Source organism: Acomys minous (assembly GCF_964271855.1).
Source record: "Acomys minous genome assembly, chromosome: 3".
NCBI classification, from domain to species: Eukaryota; Metazoa; Chordata; class Mammalia; order Rodentia; family Muridae; genus Acomys; species Acomys minous.
Window position 1 is genome coordinate 108,228,242 of NC_140485.1, and position 13,550 is coordinate 108,241,791.

General features: G+C 35.2%; 1 protein-coding gene across 15 annotated transcripts in view; it reads right to left on the bottom strand.

Moving 5' to 3' along the window:
• The window catches only part of TRDN (triadin), a 355,846-nt gene that overhangs the window by 268,516 nt on the left and 73,780 nt on the right, over nt 1–13,550 (bottom strand). For 14 of the 15 annotated variants that reach the window (XM_084777414.1, XM_084777409.1, XM_084777410.1 and 11 more), the window contains exon 5: nt 9,877–9,936. In XM_084777414.1, the coding sequence (XP_084633540.1) occupies nt 9,877–9,936 (60 nt within the window). Of the gene's footprint in view, nt 1–8,837; nt 8,961–9,876; nt 9,937–13,550 lie in introns of those variants that run through there. The other variant, XM_084777406.1, reaches the window with a different exon arrangement.

The following is a 13,550-nucleotide window of genomic DNA, read 5'->3' on the forward strand; positions in this document are numbered from 1 at the left end:
AAAAAAAAATCCTGGCAAAAACAAAGCCTCTTTTAAAGTTTCTCTAGGGGGAACCAAGTTTCTGAGAGATAAGCTGTGTGTTCAGAGCCCTGACTAAAACGACCCCCAAGGGAACACCTAATCTGTAGCCCTGCCTCCGCACCCCAGACAGCTGGCTGTCCACTCCACTCACAGTTTCTTAGATTGACACGTGCACAGGCATAAACGGGGGAATTAATACAAAACCAGAGGAGCAAAGGGGCTGAATTCAGACTCAAATTAGCATATTAACTCCTCATTCCTGTTTTACCCAGGGGAAAAAGCTGGTTCCTTCAATCAAAACTGTTGATTTACAGACACAGCGGGTACATACTGGAATTTCATTATGCCCCTTCAGAATTAACTCCACAATACAGTTTAGTGAAACAGCTGGACCCGCGGGGCCCTAGGGAGCTGTTAAAAATGGCAGAAAGCCACCAAAGCTGCTTGGACAGAAACTTCAAACTTTAGCAAGTGTGTGCTCAAATGCCAAGTATTGAAATCACTTTAGACCCAGCAGTGCAACACTCAGTAAGGGATTTTGAAATAAAAATATTGTGCTACAGTAACAACAGTAAGTAGCTGCTGATACATCTCTGCTAAGGACCTATCACCCACACGGGATACAAAAAGCTGTCTACTTGCTAGCAGCCCGTACTGGCAAGCCACATCTTGGTAAACGTACTTTTAACCCAGAGCAAAATAAGCGTTTGCACCTGTTAGAGCTTAGTTTGCTTGCCACTCTTATGTACATGAAACAAAAGTCCCCTTTATAGGCTCACAATCGAGAACAACTGGAACGCACCAGTTGGCGTAGCTCTGCGGTTTGGCATATGAGTTGGCACGGCTGTGGCCATCCCTGCTTTTGTCAAGAACGACCTTTCTCTGACCAGAACATTCAGCTCATCTCAACTCTGAAGCATGTTGCCTCCTCCCACAAGGCTCCTCCCCAGTTCTCTCCCATGCTTCTGCTTTTTAACCTAGCAGCCACTAGCAAGACATATGTATTTTCTCGGGGGTTGCAGAGATCACTGTATCTCAGGGCCTCTTCTCACAGTGCATAATCAAAAGTTTTGGTGCAAAACTACTCAGGTAAAGTTCTTTATAGGGTAATAGATTCTCCAAATGATGGATGACAATAAAGTAAACTAAACCTCTGAAGATTCTCCTTGACTTCAGAACTATTGGATAATACTACTTAGAACAATAGGCATTATAATTTTTACAGTAAAAGCTTTGAGGTGCATTCTTTCACCTGGTAGAGATTTCTGGGTTTAATAAATTTATCTTTTTTTGACATTTCTAGTGTATTTTAATTGTAGGAGATATTAGATTTTAATTGTAAAAATAGTCAGTAATTTTGAAAAGCTGAATGTTCTAACAGAGTCACTTAACTTAGACATACTAATGTTTCAATCCCTTAAGTAGTTATTCAATACCAAATAAGCCTCCCTGAAAACATTCGTGCAAGTAAAAATATATGGGCCAAACAGGTTATATATTTTTTGAAATATGCATATGTATGCCAGAACATGGTGGATGGTCAGAACACGATCAAAATAATGACCTTTGGTGAGCATGTCTTGGGGGACTGTGACAGGCACCAACAAAACAGGCAGAGGGCCTTTTGCCTCAGGTGTGTTATGTTTCCTGGATTGTTCCTGGACTTGATTTCATGTCTTTTATGACATACATTTACATTCAATTTATAAGACATATTTATTCTTGTTGGATGTCAGATCATATGTATAGAGCTTGGTATGGTCACTGTAGCTTGAATCTGGATATTGTCTTCTGGCTTGCTTTCATGGTTTCCCAAATAAAGGATATAGCATGTGCCAAACAATTTTGTTTAAATTGCTATGTCCTGAGAGAGTTCTGGGAAAGGGCTGCTCTGGTTAGTACTTAGTTCTTGCTTACTGGCATTTATTTACTTCTTTTTTCAGATCATGTTTTTCTGAGCTCAAACAGCCTTCCTTGGATCATTTCTTTTGTTGTTGTTACATTCATATATGAAAGGACACTGAAACTGAAGTAAGCTTGTCTACAGCATTTGCTTGCAGTCGACACCATTGTTTCAGGTCCTCAGATCCCACAGTCTTACAGATATAGATGTGCATAGGTTGACAAAAGTTGACATATACATATATGTATGCAATAGCAACTAATAAAAAGACAACCACAACTGGGAATTTGAAAGACAAGAAAGAATGGTTCATGGGAGGGTTTGAAGGAGGAATAGGAAGAGAGAATACTTGTTATTATATTATAACCTCAAAAATAAAAAAGTACAAAGATTTCTTAAAAGTGGTAAAAACACTTTAATTATTTGAGAATTCCATACATTGTTACATTGCATTTTCATCATATTTATTCCCTTTCTCCGTTCCTCCCAAATCCACTCTCAATTCTATACCCACCTCACTTTGCTTCTTCATTTTTTAACCTATGAAGTTCAATTAGCATTGCTTAAGTATTCTTTGGTGTGTGCCATGTAGTATAATTCTTTGCAAAATATCTACTTAAATAGGCCTGAAGTATATTAGGCTAGTTTCCTCCTTCACAAATAACAGCTTATCAAAATGAGGACTTTCAAAATTTAAGATTCTGAATACACACTTTCGGGAGTTTGATAAGTCTGTCTGTGTTAGTTATTTTTCTACTAATGTGATGAAACACTATGGCCAAGGCAATTTATAGAAGGAAGGGCTTATTTTGTGTTCATGGCCATAACCTACGTGATGGGGAAGCAGTATAACAAGAACTAGGAGTGGCGGCAAGAGCAGCTGCTCAGAGCTCACATCTCCAACCACAGCTCACATCATCTCCAAGCAAACCTCAATCGGCTCCTTAGTCCTTTGAAATTTTAAAGCCACAGTGTCATGCTTCACCTAGCAGGCCCACAACTCCCTAAGCCCTACAGACCACCACCAACTATGGATCACATATCTGAATGCCTGAACTAGGGGGAGATAAGTCCTCCAAAATCACCACCTTTTTAAGAGAATTGGTGGCTGTCTATCCCTTTGAACAACTTTCCCGAACACATGTGTCTAATTCCTTAAGTTGTTTTGCAGTATTATTCTAAAGGGACATAATGAAATTCAAACACATAGGGTAGTTACTAGTCAGGGTGATAGGATGTTAGTCCTATCTCTGGCACTAGGGGGAGACAGGGCATTTGAATGATACAGGAAGGTCATTAATTTAATATTGGTTCTATGCTTCTATGACAGTATCCAGAAAGTAGCTTCATAAATTGTTGCCCTGACCCACGAGGGTCAATCCAAATAGATCTTTCAATCATCTTGACAATAAAACCTCACTCGGTAAAGCTGTCTGCTGTGTAGACTTTATAAATATAAAACCTGCTTAAATGTTAAATATATGCCATGGTCCCTGTGGCCACTATTCATTTTCATATACCCAAAGACATATATTTTACTCTGGGTGAACATTTCATTCATTGCCTAATCTCATCCTTTGAAGGTGGCACAATTTACTCTGTATAGTCTATGCATCTGATCTGAATTATTTTGGTGGAAAATACAAGGACCAAAGAGCTAAGTAGAATCCAGACTGTGACTCCAGTGACAAAAGGATGCAGCGCATTCATTTTCAACTCTTTAAAAATAGGTTCTACTTCAACTATCACTACAGAAAATAACATTTATAGTATAGGTTAGTGTATTAAACTATATGTTTAATTCATTTTGAAAATAATTTATAGAACTTAATTCTATACAAGCAGAAAAATGATCAATGTAATTATAAGGGATCACCTTGAACATAGTGGAAGTGGAATCTGGAATTTAAATTTTTAACAAAATTTTTCTAAGGGAGAGTTTATAATTTTAACTTACTATGATCTATTTGACTGCCTCTGTCTCTTATGGGCTGGCATTATAGGTGTCTGTCACCACATGCCCACTTCTGTGTAGTTTTAACTTGCTTTTTCCTGAAGGTGAAAAATGTTGAACATGATATTAAACATGTAAATATATATTGGTCATTTATATTTCTTTAATAAATAACTATCTGTTTAATTCATTAGCTCATTTATTGATTGGATAATTTGATTGGGGTTCTTAACTTAGGACATTATTAACAGATTCTTGATACTAATCTCCTATAACATAGATAGTGATCAAATATTTTCTTCTATTCTATAAGCTATAATTTCATTTTGTTGAATACAATTTTAAGTGTGCAAAGTTTCTATAACTTCACGAAACCCCATTTTCCTGCTCTTGGTTTGCTTCCTGAGTAACTGAAACCCCACATTCAGAAGGTCTTTTTCTATGTGGATGCCTTGAAGGTTTTGGCCTATGCTTTCTTGTAGCATCATCAGATTTTCCAGTCTATCATTAAGGTCTGGTAAACTATGAGTTGATTTTGGGTGTAGTGTGACAGGTACAGTTCTAATTTTATTATTTATTTGTGGACGTACAATTTATCTAGAATCTTCTTCTGAAGAATTGACTTCTTTCCAATACATGTTTTTATACACCATTGTCAAATAGGTGTGTGTAGATTTATGGGCATATTTCTGGGTATTCTAGTCTAGTGCATTGGTCTATGTGCCTACTATTGTATCAGTATCCCATGGACTTTGATGTTATAACTCTGCAGTTTAATATGAGATGCCTCCAACATTGCCTTTTCTGCTTAGGATTGCTTTGACCAATCAGGATCATTTGTGATTTTTATATGAACTCTGTAAATAAGTCATTGGAGTTTGATAAATATTGCAATTTCTTACAACACTATTTGTATGACCATGAGTGTGAGAAGCCTTTTAATCTCATGGGTTTTTTTGTCAATTATTTAGTGTGTTGAAATTTTATTATAGATGTCTTTCTACTTCTTGTTAAGATTTAATTCTAAGGTTTTCTTTTTCCCTGAAATTTTATTAATGGAATTTTTAAAAATTTCATTCATGGTAAATTCATTGTTGTTATCTAGAACAGCTATTGATTTATATGTTAATACTTTATCTAGATACTTTCCTTGTTGTCAGGCCTTTCTTATCTTTACTGAGTGCCACGCCTTTCTTATCTTGACTCTAACCATGAGCCACAGTGACTTTCTAAAATAATCATAAATATAGAGGGCATGGCACTGCAGGCAGTTCACTGACATATTTCACATCCCTTCAACATGTAGTCATATGGCTATCAAGTAGCAACCAACACTACGGACAGTGTATTTATTATGGATCAGGAAACTGGTCAATTTCTGTCATCTGGTATGTCGCTTGCTTCAACTCCACAATGGACATCCTTTCATCTGAAATGCCCATGAGCCCAAGAGGGTTCAAGAATGATTTGCTCATCTCCATCTGCATATGCATTAGTCCCTCTTAGCTTGACAAGTACATATTATAAAATCTTAGGCTTTACATCAAAGCTATTCCTCAAGACCATTTTGACCCATGAAAGCATTCATTACCAACTGTCACCTTCATGTAGAAAGAGATTTACTCATGTAGATTTGTGTTAAATCTTACTGCTCAGAGCCTATAGCTAGTCTATAGTGGTGAACTCTTTCTGCACAATCATGGGCCATTTAAATGACTGATATTAGATCAATAAGATTTAGTAACCAGGGAAAATTATGATGCTTGTGTTTCTTCTAAGCAAATGTAATGATCAAGTGCATTACTCACAAAACAAATTCAATACAAGGTCACAAGTACATACAATACTTTGAATGCAATTACAAGTAAATTCATACCTTCTTATGGGAAGTATTACCAAGGATAATTTAGTTTGAAGGCAAATGTTAACTAACATGTCAGAGCTTGTGCTTAAAGACATAATGGATATATGTTAACAGGCTTACTCATTAACCTCATGAAACTGCCCTCCTCCCTCAGTGAAAGGCATCAAAACAAACAAAATGCTAAACTTGAAGAGCTAACATCTTTAAAAGTTAAATTACTTAGCATCAAAACTATGAAAATATCTTATTTTTCTATGTCTAATAGTCAGAATTGAAATTGACTATGTGTCCTTTTACTATTCTACTTAAACTATTTTAATGAATTGGTTTTTAGAAATCTGTGTACTCTCTGGCATTTTGTATTGTTTAATTTTCTGTGTTTCTTTGATAAGTAACTATTCCAAGCATAAATTCATCATGTATTATGAAAGTATTCATGTGAACCAGAGGAAGTTTTGTTTTGCTTTTTTTTTTTAAGATTTATTTATTTATTATGTATACAGCATTCTGCCTGCAGGCCAGAAGAGATGGTTGTGAGCCACCATGTGGTTGCTGGGAATTGAACTCATGACCTTTAGAAGAGCAGTCAGTGCTCTTAACCTCTAAGCCATCTCTCCAGCCCCTTGTTTTGTTTTTTAAAGAGGGCAGTCAACAGAAGCAAGGAAAAAAAGGAGAAAAAAAAAACAGAAGAAAAAAAGTGAAATCGTGTATAATCTAGTTTTAATTACCACCAAAACTCTCATCAGTCGGCAAAATAACTCAGCTTTAGTATATTGAAAAATTTTAAGCTAAGCTATTTGTTTATAAGTGATCACAGGTATTTATATCTTAGAGATATTGTATACTTTCTTATAAGAGGTACAGTTGTTCTAATGATAATGTAAACCATAACAAGCCATCACATTTGCCCACAGCCAAACTGGAATGTAACTTAAAGAACATTTCATTTATCTACTACATATATATGATCAGGTAGTACTGTTTATTAAAAATATTTATAAAACTCATTGTCAATGAACTATTAAGGAACAAAAAATAGCCATTTTCCATTCTAATAACAGAAATGAAACCAGAAAGCAAATAAAACATTCCATTCATGTTCTTACGTGAGGGAATTGGCTATTAAAATACTAAAGTATCATTGAGCTTTGTCTGTCTTTCTGTCTGTCTGTCTGTCTGCCTATCTATCTATCTACCTATCTATCTATCTATCTATCTATCTATCTATCCACATATCTATCTATAATCATCTTCTCTCTGTCTGTTTCTTCCTCTCCCAGAAGTGTTTGTTTTACTCAGATACATTTGGTCTATTCAAGAAATATATTCCGGTGACTAATCTCCTTCACAGCCTTTGAGAAATTGAATTTAAACTTCAGCCAAATCCAGTCTTAATTACAGGAGACTCACTGGTTTAATAAACCTACTCCACAGCCCACTGCTTAAAGACTTTGACAGCAGGACTCTGAGAGCTAGGTCCAAAATGCAAATGTTCCCATGTGCATTACCATACCCACTCCAGCAGCCTTGCTGTTAAATTACAGTGGAATCTGCAGAGAAAAGCTGAGGAGACCTCGACCAAGTGGAACCAGTTGAGTTCCTCTGTAAATTGAGGCAGAAAGCAGCAGCCAGTGCAGTCATGGTTCCCTTAGTCAGTCCCTGCTCAAGTGCAGTGTCCAATTTTCCTGGCCAAAATTGTTAAGAACCAAAAAGGCAAAATATGCAGAAAGAAGATATTAGCCCCTAAATTCAAGCATAGACAAATCTCAGGTGAATAGGCATCAGTGTGTTGATTGTATATGTTTTGGCTGACCAATCTGGAAATCAAAGATTATTATTAAATATTTAGTATATCTAATATCGGAAAGATTATCTTGGTTCATCAGAAAAATGCATACATAAAGCATATTTAATAAAAGAGTGTGACACCCCAACATCGAACAACCTGCTATTATAAGTGTTTCTAGTGTGTGAAAACAACGTTTTCAACTGTTCTGTTACAGCTAATTTTTACATAGCTCATTTTAATATAATAAATATGTAATTACACTTACTTTCTGTAAATTTTGCTTATGGGAGGTGCTTGCAATTAAACTCAGATGTCCACACATACTTATGTAAGCACACTTCTGGGGCTTCATGGATTCCCCACAGAAAAATAACATTTTTCAAATGAGCAAGCTCGTGGTAACTATATTAAAATGCTTCTACTAAATAATTGGAGTTCCTGGATTCAAACTGGCAGAAAGCACTATTAATTATTATGTTGTCACAGTCTATCTACTCCTTGAGCCTGTAAAGAGAACAGGAGGCCAGACAGTGATGTAATCTAATGAGTCTACATGTCTGCACCTATAATTATAAGAGCAACCAATGTTATACAAAGCTCATGGTTAAAATGTGAATTCTGAATCAATATAGAAAGTGATGAAAAGAAAAGCATATATTTAAGTAACATAATATTTATATTGCTATTTATTAAGGAAAATAATTATTTTGCATGTTTATTATTCTTTAAATTTTTTATTATTTTTCTTTCTTTACATATATATTTATATTGTTACACACATGTACAATAAACTACCTCCATCAAGAAGAACTACAAAACAATCAGGAATTGTATAAATGTTACATTTGTAGTGTTTTGGCCATTTGTATTTAGCAACCTTGGAGAAAACATCTTTCTTATCTTAGTGTGTCTAAAATTCTGACTGTAAATCAATATCTATGATATCTCATCTTTATCAACTTAAAACATCTATCTAGACCTAAAAACATTTTAACCCCTAAACAACTAATTGTAAAACTAAACTATCTGGTCTTCAACCCCATCTAAGACTTGAGAAGGAATAAAATTAATTATCTGAGTAGACAGGAAGTTATCAACTTCCCAAATGAGAAAATAACAGAGACAGTTTGCTGCCTGAACAGTTAGACAAAATTCTCTATATCACTGGAGCATCATCTTCAGCCCAGTATATCTGAATTGAGGACTTGCTTAGCCTGTCTTGGAAGAGTTTAGCTGTCGACTCTGCCTGCATCCAACCTTATCCATTTTTAGGCAGAATTCTGTCGGTGGCAGAAGCAAGAGCATTTTCCACAGTGGCTTGTTTGCCACATTTGAAGCCATCTCAGTAAGAAAGTTCACTGATGTTCATTATCTTCTTTGAGGTAGGCTGGCTATTGCCAGGAGTTAAACTATCTTGTTGCCAAAGAATCTTTAAAATAATAAAACATATCTATAAATATCATATTCTGTAGGTCTCTGATGTTTTTGAAGAACTTACCTAACTATTTTAGCTTACCTATCTATAAAATCATATTTATCTGTTAAATCTAAGATGAATATTCTTGTAATAAAAATAGACTAGTAATTGACATGACCATGAATTATCAACTAACAAGTATTCTATTACCTGTATTACTTAATTATCCTAAGCAGCCTGCAAAAGTACTTTCAAATTATTGGAAGTAAACTTCATATTATAGTTGAGTTGTATGGGTATAATACTTCATATTAGAGTATATAAATATATATAGTGTATATATATAATATAGTGTATAGTATATATAAGTACACTATATATACTATAGTGCACACATATATACACTATAATATATATATAGTGTGTGTGTGTTTGTGTGAAGAATAATATTAAATTTGAATTCTATACCAATGTATCAAATTAAACTTATTTTACAACAATATAGAAAATTCTATTTCAAGGAATTAAAAATAAACTTGTGAATAACAAGTAATGCCATAAGTTGAAAAGTAGATTCACTTATCTACTTTTTAAAAGTAAATATTTTCACCAATTTTGAGATTACTTTAGATTTAATTATAATTAAATGTTACACCTGTGTAGCTCAAAAATATTGATGTGAATAATATCAGAAAAATTATGAGACTAAATCCTTAGCCATGGACATATTTTTCTCCCATACGAATGTACCAAGATGTGTGACTTCCTCACAATGAGGGTAGGGAGGAGGAGGAGGAGGAGGAGGCGGAGGGGGAGAGGAAGGAGGTGAAGAAGGAAGAAGAGGAGGGAGAGGAAGAGCAGGAACAGCAAAAGAAGCTGGAAGAATAGGAGACACAGCAGCAGCAGAAGCATGCAATTAAATTTGTACCTTTAGTTTGTATTTTCTTCTCAGGTTTCTCCTGCTTTTCAGCCTTTTCTTTGTGTATTTCTATGAAAACAGAGAATATATATTTCAAAAACCTGAAAAAGTATACATTTTAAACCATACCAGTAACCAAAACTTTTAAGTTCCATAACAAAACATAAAAAGCTTGTATTGATCTAAAGATGAGAGGAGAAAGACTACCCACCCAAGACACCATGACCAAATTAATTAAAGCCAGCTATTAAAATGAGCTTTTTTACTTGTGTACAGTGGCTGCCCCCCTTCAAGATGGGGTTGAAGACATCAGCAAGGCTTTTAAGGATCAGGGTTAGGGGGTTCTAAAGAGGGAATTTGGCTGGTGAAACGTGGGGGTGGTAACAGAAAGAGAACGTAGGTATAAGAAGTTAGACATAATGACATCCTTAAGCAAAGTCATGACTCCAAGGTAGTCGTAGCTCAGCCATCACAACAGGTAGTCATAGAAACCTTTGGAAACAAAGATATGGTTATCAGATGGGTTTGAGACAAAGGCACAGTTGCTGTCTTCTGGAAAAGGCAGCACAGAACTATTTGCAGTTAAGGTTACAGCTGGGGCACAGTCCAATTCATAAGAAACAGCTTGAATCATAAACAGGAATCAGCCAAGATGGTTCTTCATTTGTTGAGGCCTGAAAGCAAGGTGTTAATAATTATCACATAAAATCACCTCCTTGTTTAAAAACAGGAAAAATGGAATTGTCTAAAAAGCAATCACTTTTAAAAGTAAGAATGTCATTCTCATTTTTCTTCTGTCTGTGTGACCACGTCCCCTGAGTGGGGAGGCCTGGTGGCACTCAGAGGAAGGATAGCAGGCTACCAAGAAGAGACTTGATACTCTATGAGCATATACAGGGGGAAGAAATCCCCCTCAGTCACAGTCATAGGGGAGGGGAGTAAGGGGAAAATGGGAGGGAGGGTGGAATGGGAAGATACAAGGGCAGGGATAACCATTGATGTAATATGAATAAATTAAAAAAATAAAATTTTAAAAAAAGTAAGAATTTACACTGGCTGATGCTGCCACTGTTGTCAGAAAATGATCAGAAACTCTAAAAATGCTTAACTTTAATTATTCTCTACAGACTGAGAACCTTTAATATGGATTTCATTTAAATTTAAGAAGACTTATTTTTTACATACTTAAGAATTAATGAAGTATATTGCATCAACTACAGGAAATGAATCTAGAATTATCTACTCAAATGTATGTTTGTAAATGGCATTTGGCATTCCAGTTTAACAATTGTGCCAAACAGATGTTGCACATTTCATATATAATGGAAGTTTTCTAAATATGAGATTTTCATCAGTTTATTCAATAATTGCGATAGCTTCATTGTATACACACATATAATATATATGTATATACACATGCAAAACATACACCTACGTCTACATCATATACATATATACATACAAGTATAAACATACATATATTCAAGTCTTAAAAATGAGGATAATTCTAAATTTGCATTTCATTTGGAGAGAAGCAAATTTGAGATGAGGATTTTTTCTACTTCCCTCTGAAAGGTTACTCATTCCTCAGTATCATGTGCTTTCATTAAAAAGGCCAATGATGTTTGCTTGGTTAACTCCTCTATTAGGCAGCTGGTCTGGGAGGACAATAATTACTGTACGTATTTAAAATATGCATCTGTTAATTTGCATTTTAATGTTTTAGAAGTCTACTCAGATAAGCCATTCAGAAACCCTCAGTATCCTGTGAAAAGACAGCAATTGACATCCACTTCGTTTCTAAGAAGACACACACAACTCTGGAGTCTTCCCTCAGTTTCTCACATTAATCAATTATCTTAGTGTGCACAATGCCTTTTGTCCACCTTCACCTCATTGTGACTTTGTATATTGTCAGATAGGTGCTAATGAGATTATGAGTTCATTCATATCTCTGGGGGGAAAAGTTTGCAAGGCACAGGAACAAATCATCAAAGAGCATTTCTATCTGCCTGGCTCTCTCAATACTGTCTTTATTCCTAAATGCCTCGACATACAATTTCACAGTAGGGTTTCTCAGCTTAGCACTCTGATCTTCTTTAATTGGGTGACTATGATCTGGCCATGCTGCTCAGCGATTTTGTGTGTTCAAGGATATTAGGGAGCCATATCCCTGGCCTCAATCTAATTGTTGCTAGCAGTGCCATATACACATTTAAATTATGACAAAGAAGAGTATCTTTACATATCTGATAGTGGTTCCTGTCATACAAAATGAACCCCCAATGAAAATCACTGGTCTAAATATATACAATAAGCAGTATTAAATACATCATCTCATAACTACTGAGAGTCAGTGACATTCATCTGTGCATATTCACATATGTGGCAATTCCAAATTGATATATTATATAAAAATAAAGTAGACCCTGGATTATGAAGACTCAGCTTAGAAAGTAAATAAAATAGCTACTTAATGATGTTTATCTTAATCACATTTTGCAATGATGCTAGTTGAGGTGTATCACCTGTGTTTTTATTAATGGGTCAACTTGGCTAGATTACTGTAACAAACTATGTGAGGAAACACTAGCTAGGAGCTTTTGAAAGTTATAGTAGATGTAACTAAAACCATTATTAATCAGCTGGTCTTCAGAGAGCAGAGCAATTCTGAGTAGTTTGAGTAGACTTCTCTGTGTCCATTGGAGAACTCTGGAAATAAACCTCAGTTTTTCTGGAAAAGGCAGGATTCTTCCCTTGGCTTCTCTTCTTTATTCTCTGGAAATGGAAGCTGATCCCTGAGAATAAATCTAACATATAAACAAGTCTCCATAATCCTCTGATCGGGTTTCTTAGAACTCTGAGTGACTTATTATATTAGATGCTATTAAAACTAAGTTGAATATTTTCCTTTTCACTTTTAGAGTTTGTTTAGCCAGAGGGTTTAAATGATGCACACAAGTGACATTACAGTCACACAAGATAGTCATCCTCTAGTCCTTCGGAGAACAAGTGTCTATTTCTAAATCCTAGAGCACTCACAGAGGTAAAACTCTTCAAATGAACTGATCAAAAATGAATTTGAGTTTCCTTCCTGTCAACTTCCTGCTCCCTTTCTCTTGTCCAAATCAATAGAAGCCACACAGAAGATTGGAACTTCGTATAACCCAAGTCATTAAAACAAGCCAAATGCCAAATGTTTGAAATAATCTTCAAAGGCATAAAGGACGTCATTTCAAGAGATATTTATTTTTTTATGTATAGTTCTTTATTCATCAGTTATTTCTTGCTTTGTAAAACATTACCTCAAATTTAGCACATTGTAGCCTATTTTTCTGTCGATCAGCAATTTTCAGTCAGTTAGGAAGGTCTGCCTTCAAGAGATATTTATTACTCATAAAAGGCATTAGTTAAAAACAAAGATGGTATGGAAACAGCCTAAGTGTCCATCAATAGAAGAATGGATAAAGAAACTGAGGTACATATACACTATGGAATACTATTCAGCTATTAAAAACAAGGAATTCCGGAAATTTGTGGATAAATGGATTGAGCTAGAAATGATCATAATGAGTAAGTTAATCCAAAAGCAGAAAGACTCAAATGGTATATACTCACTTATATCTGCATATTAGCCCAAGGGGCATGTCCCATGAAAGCCTTCAAGTACCAGGAAACTGGGA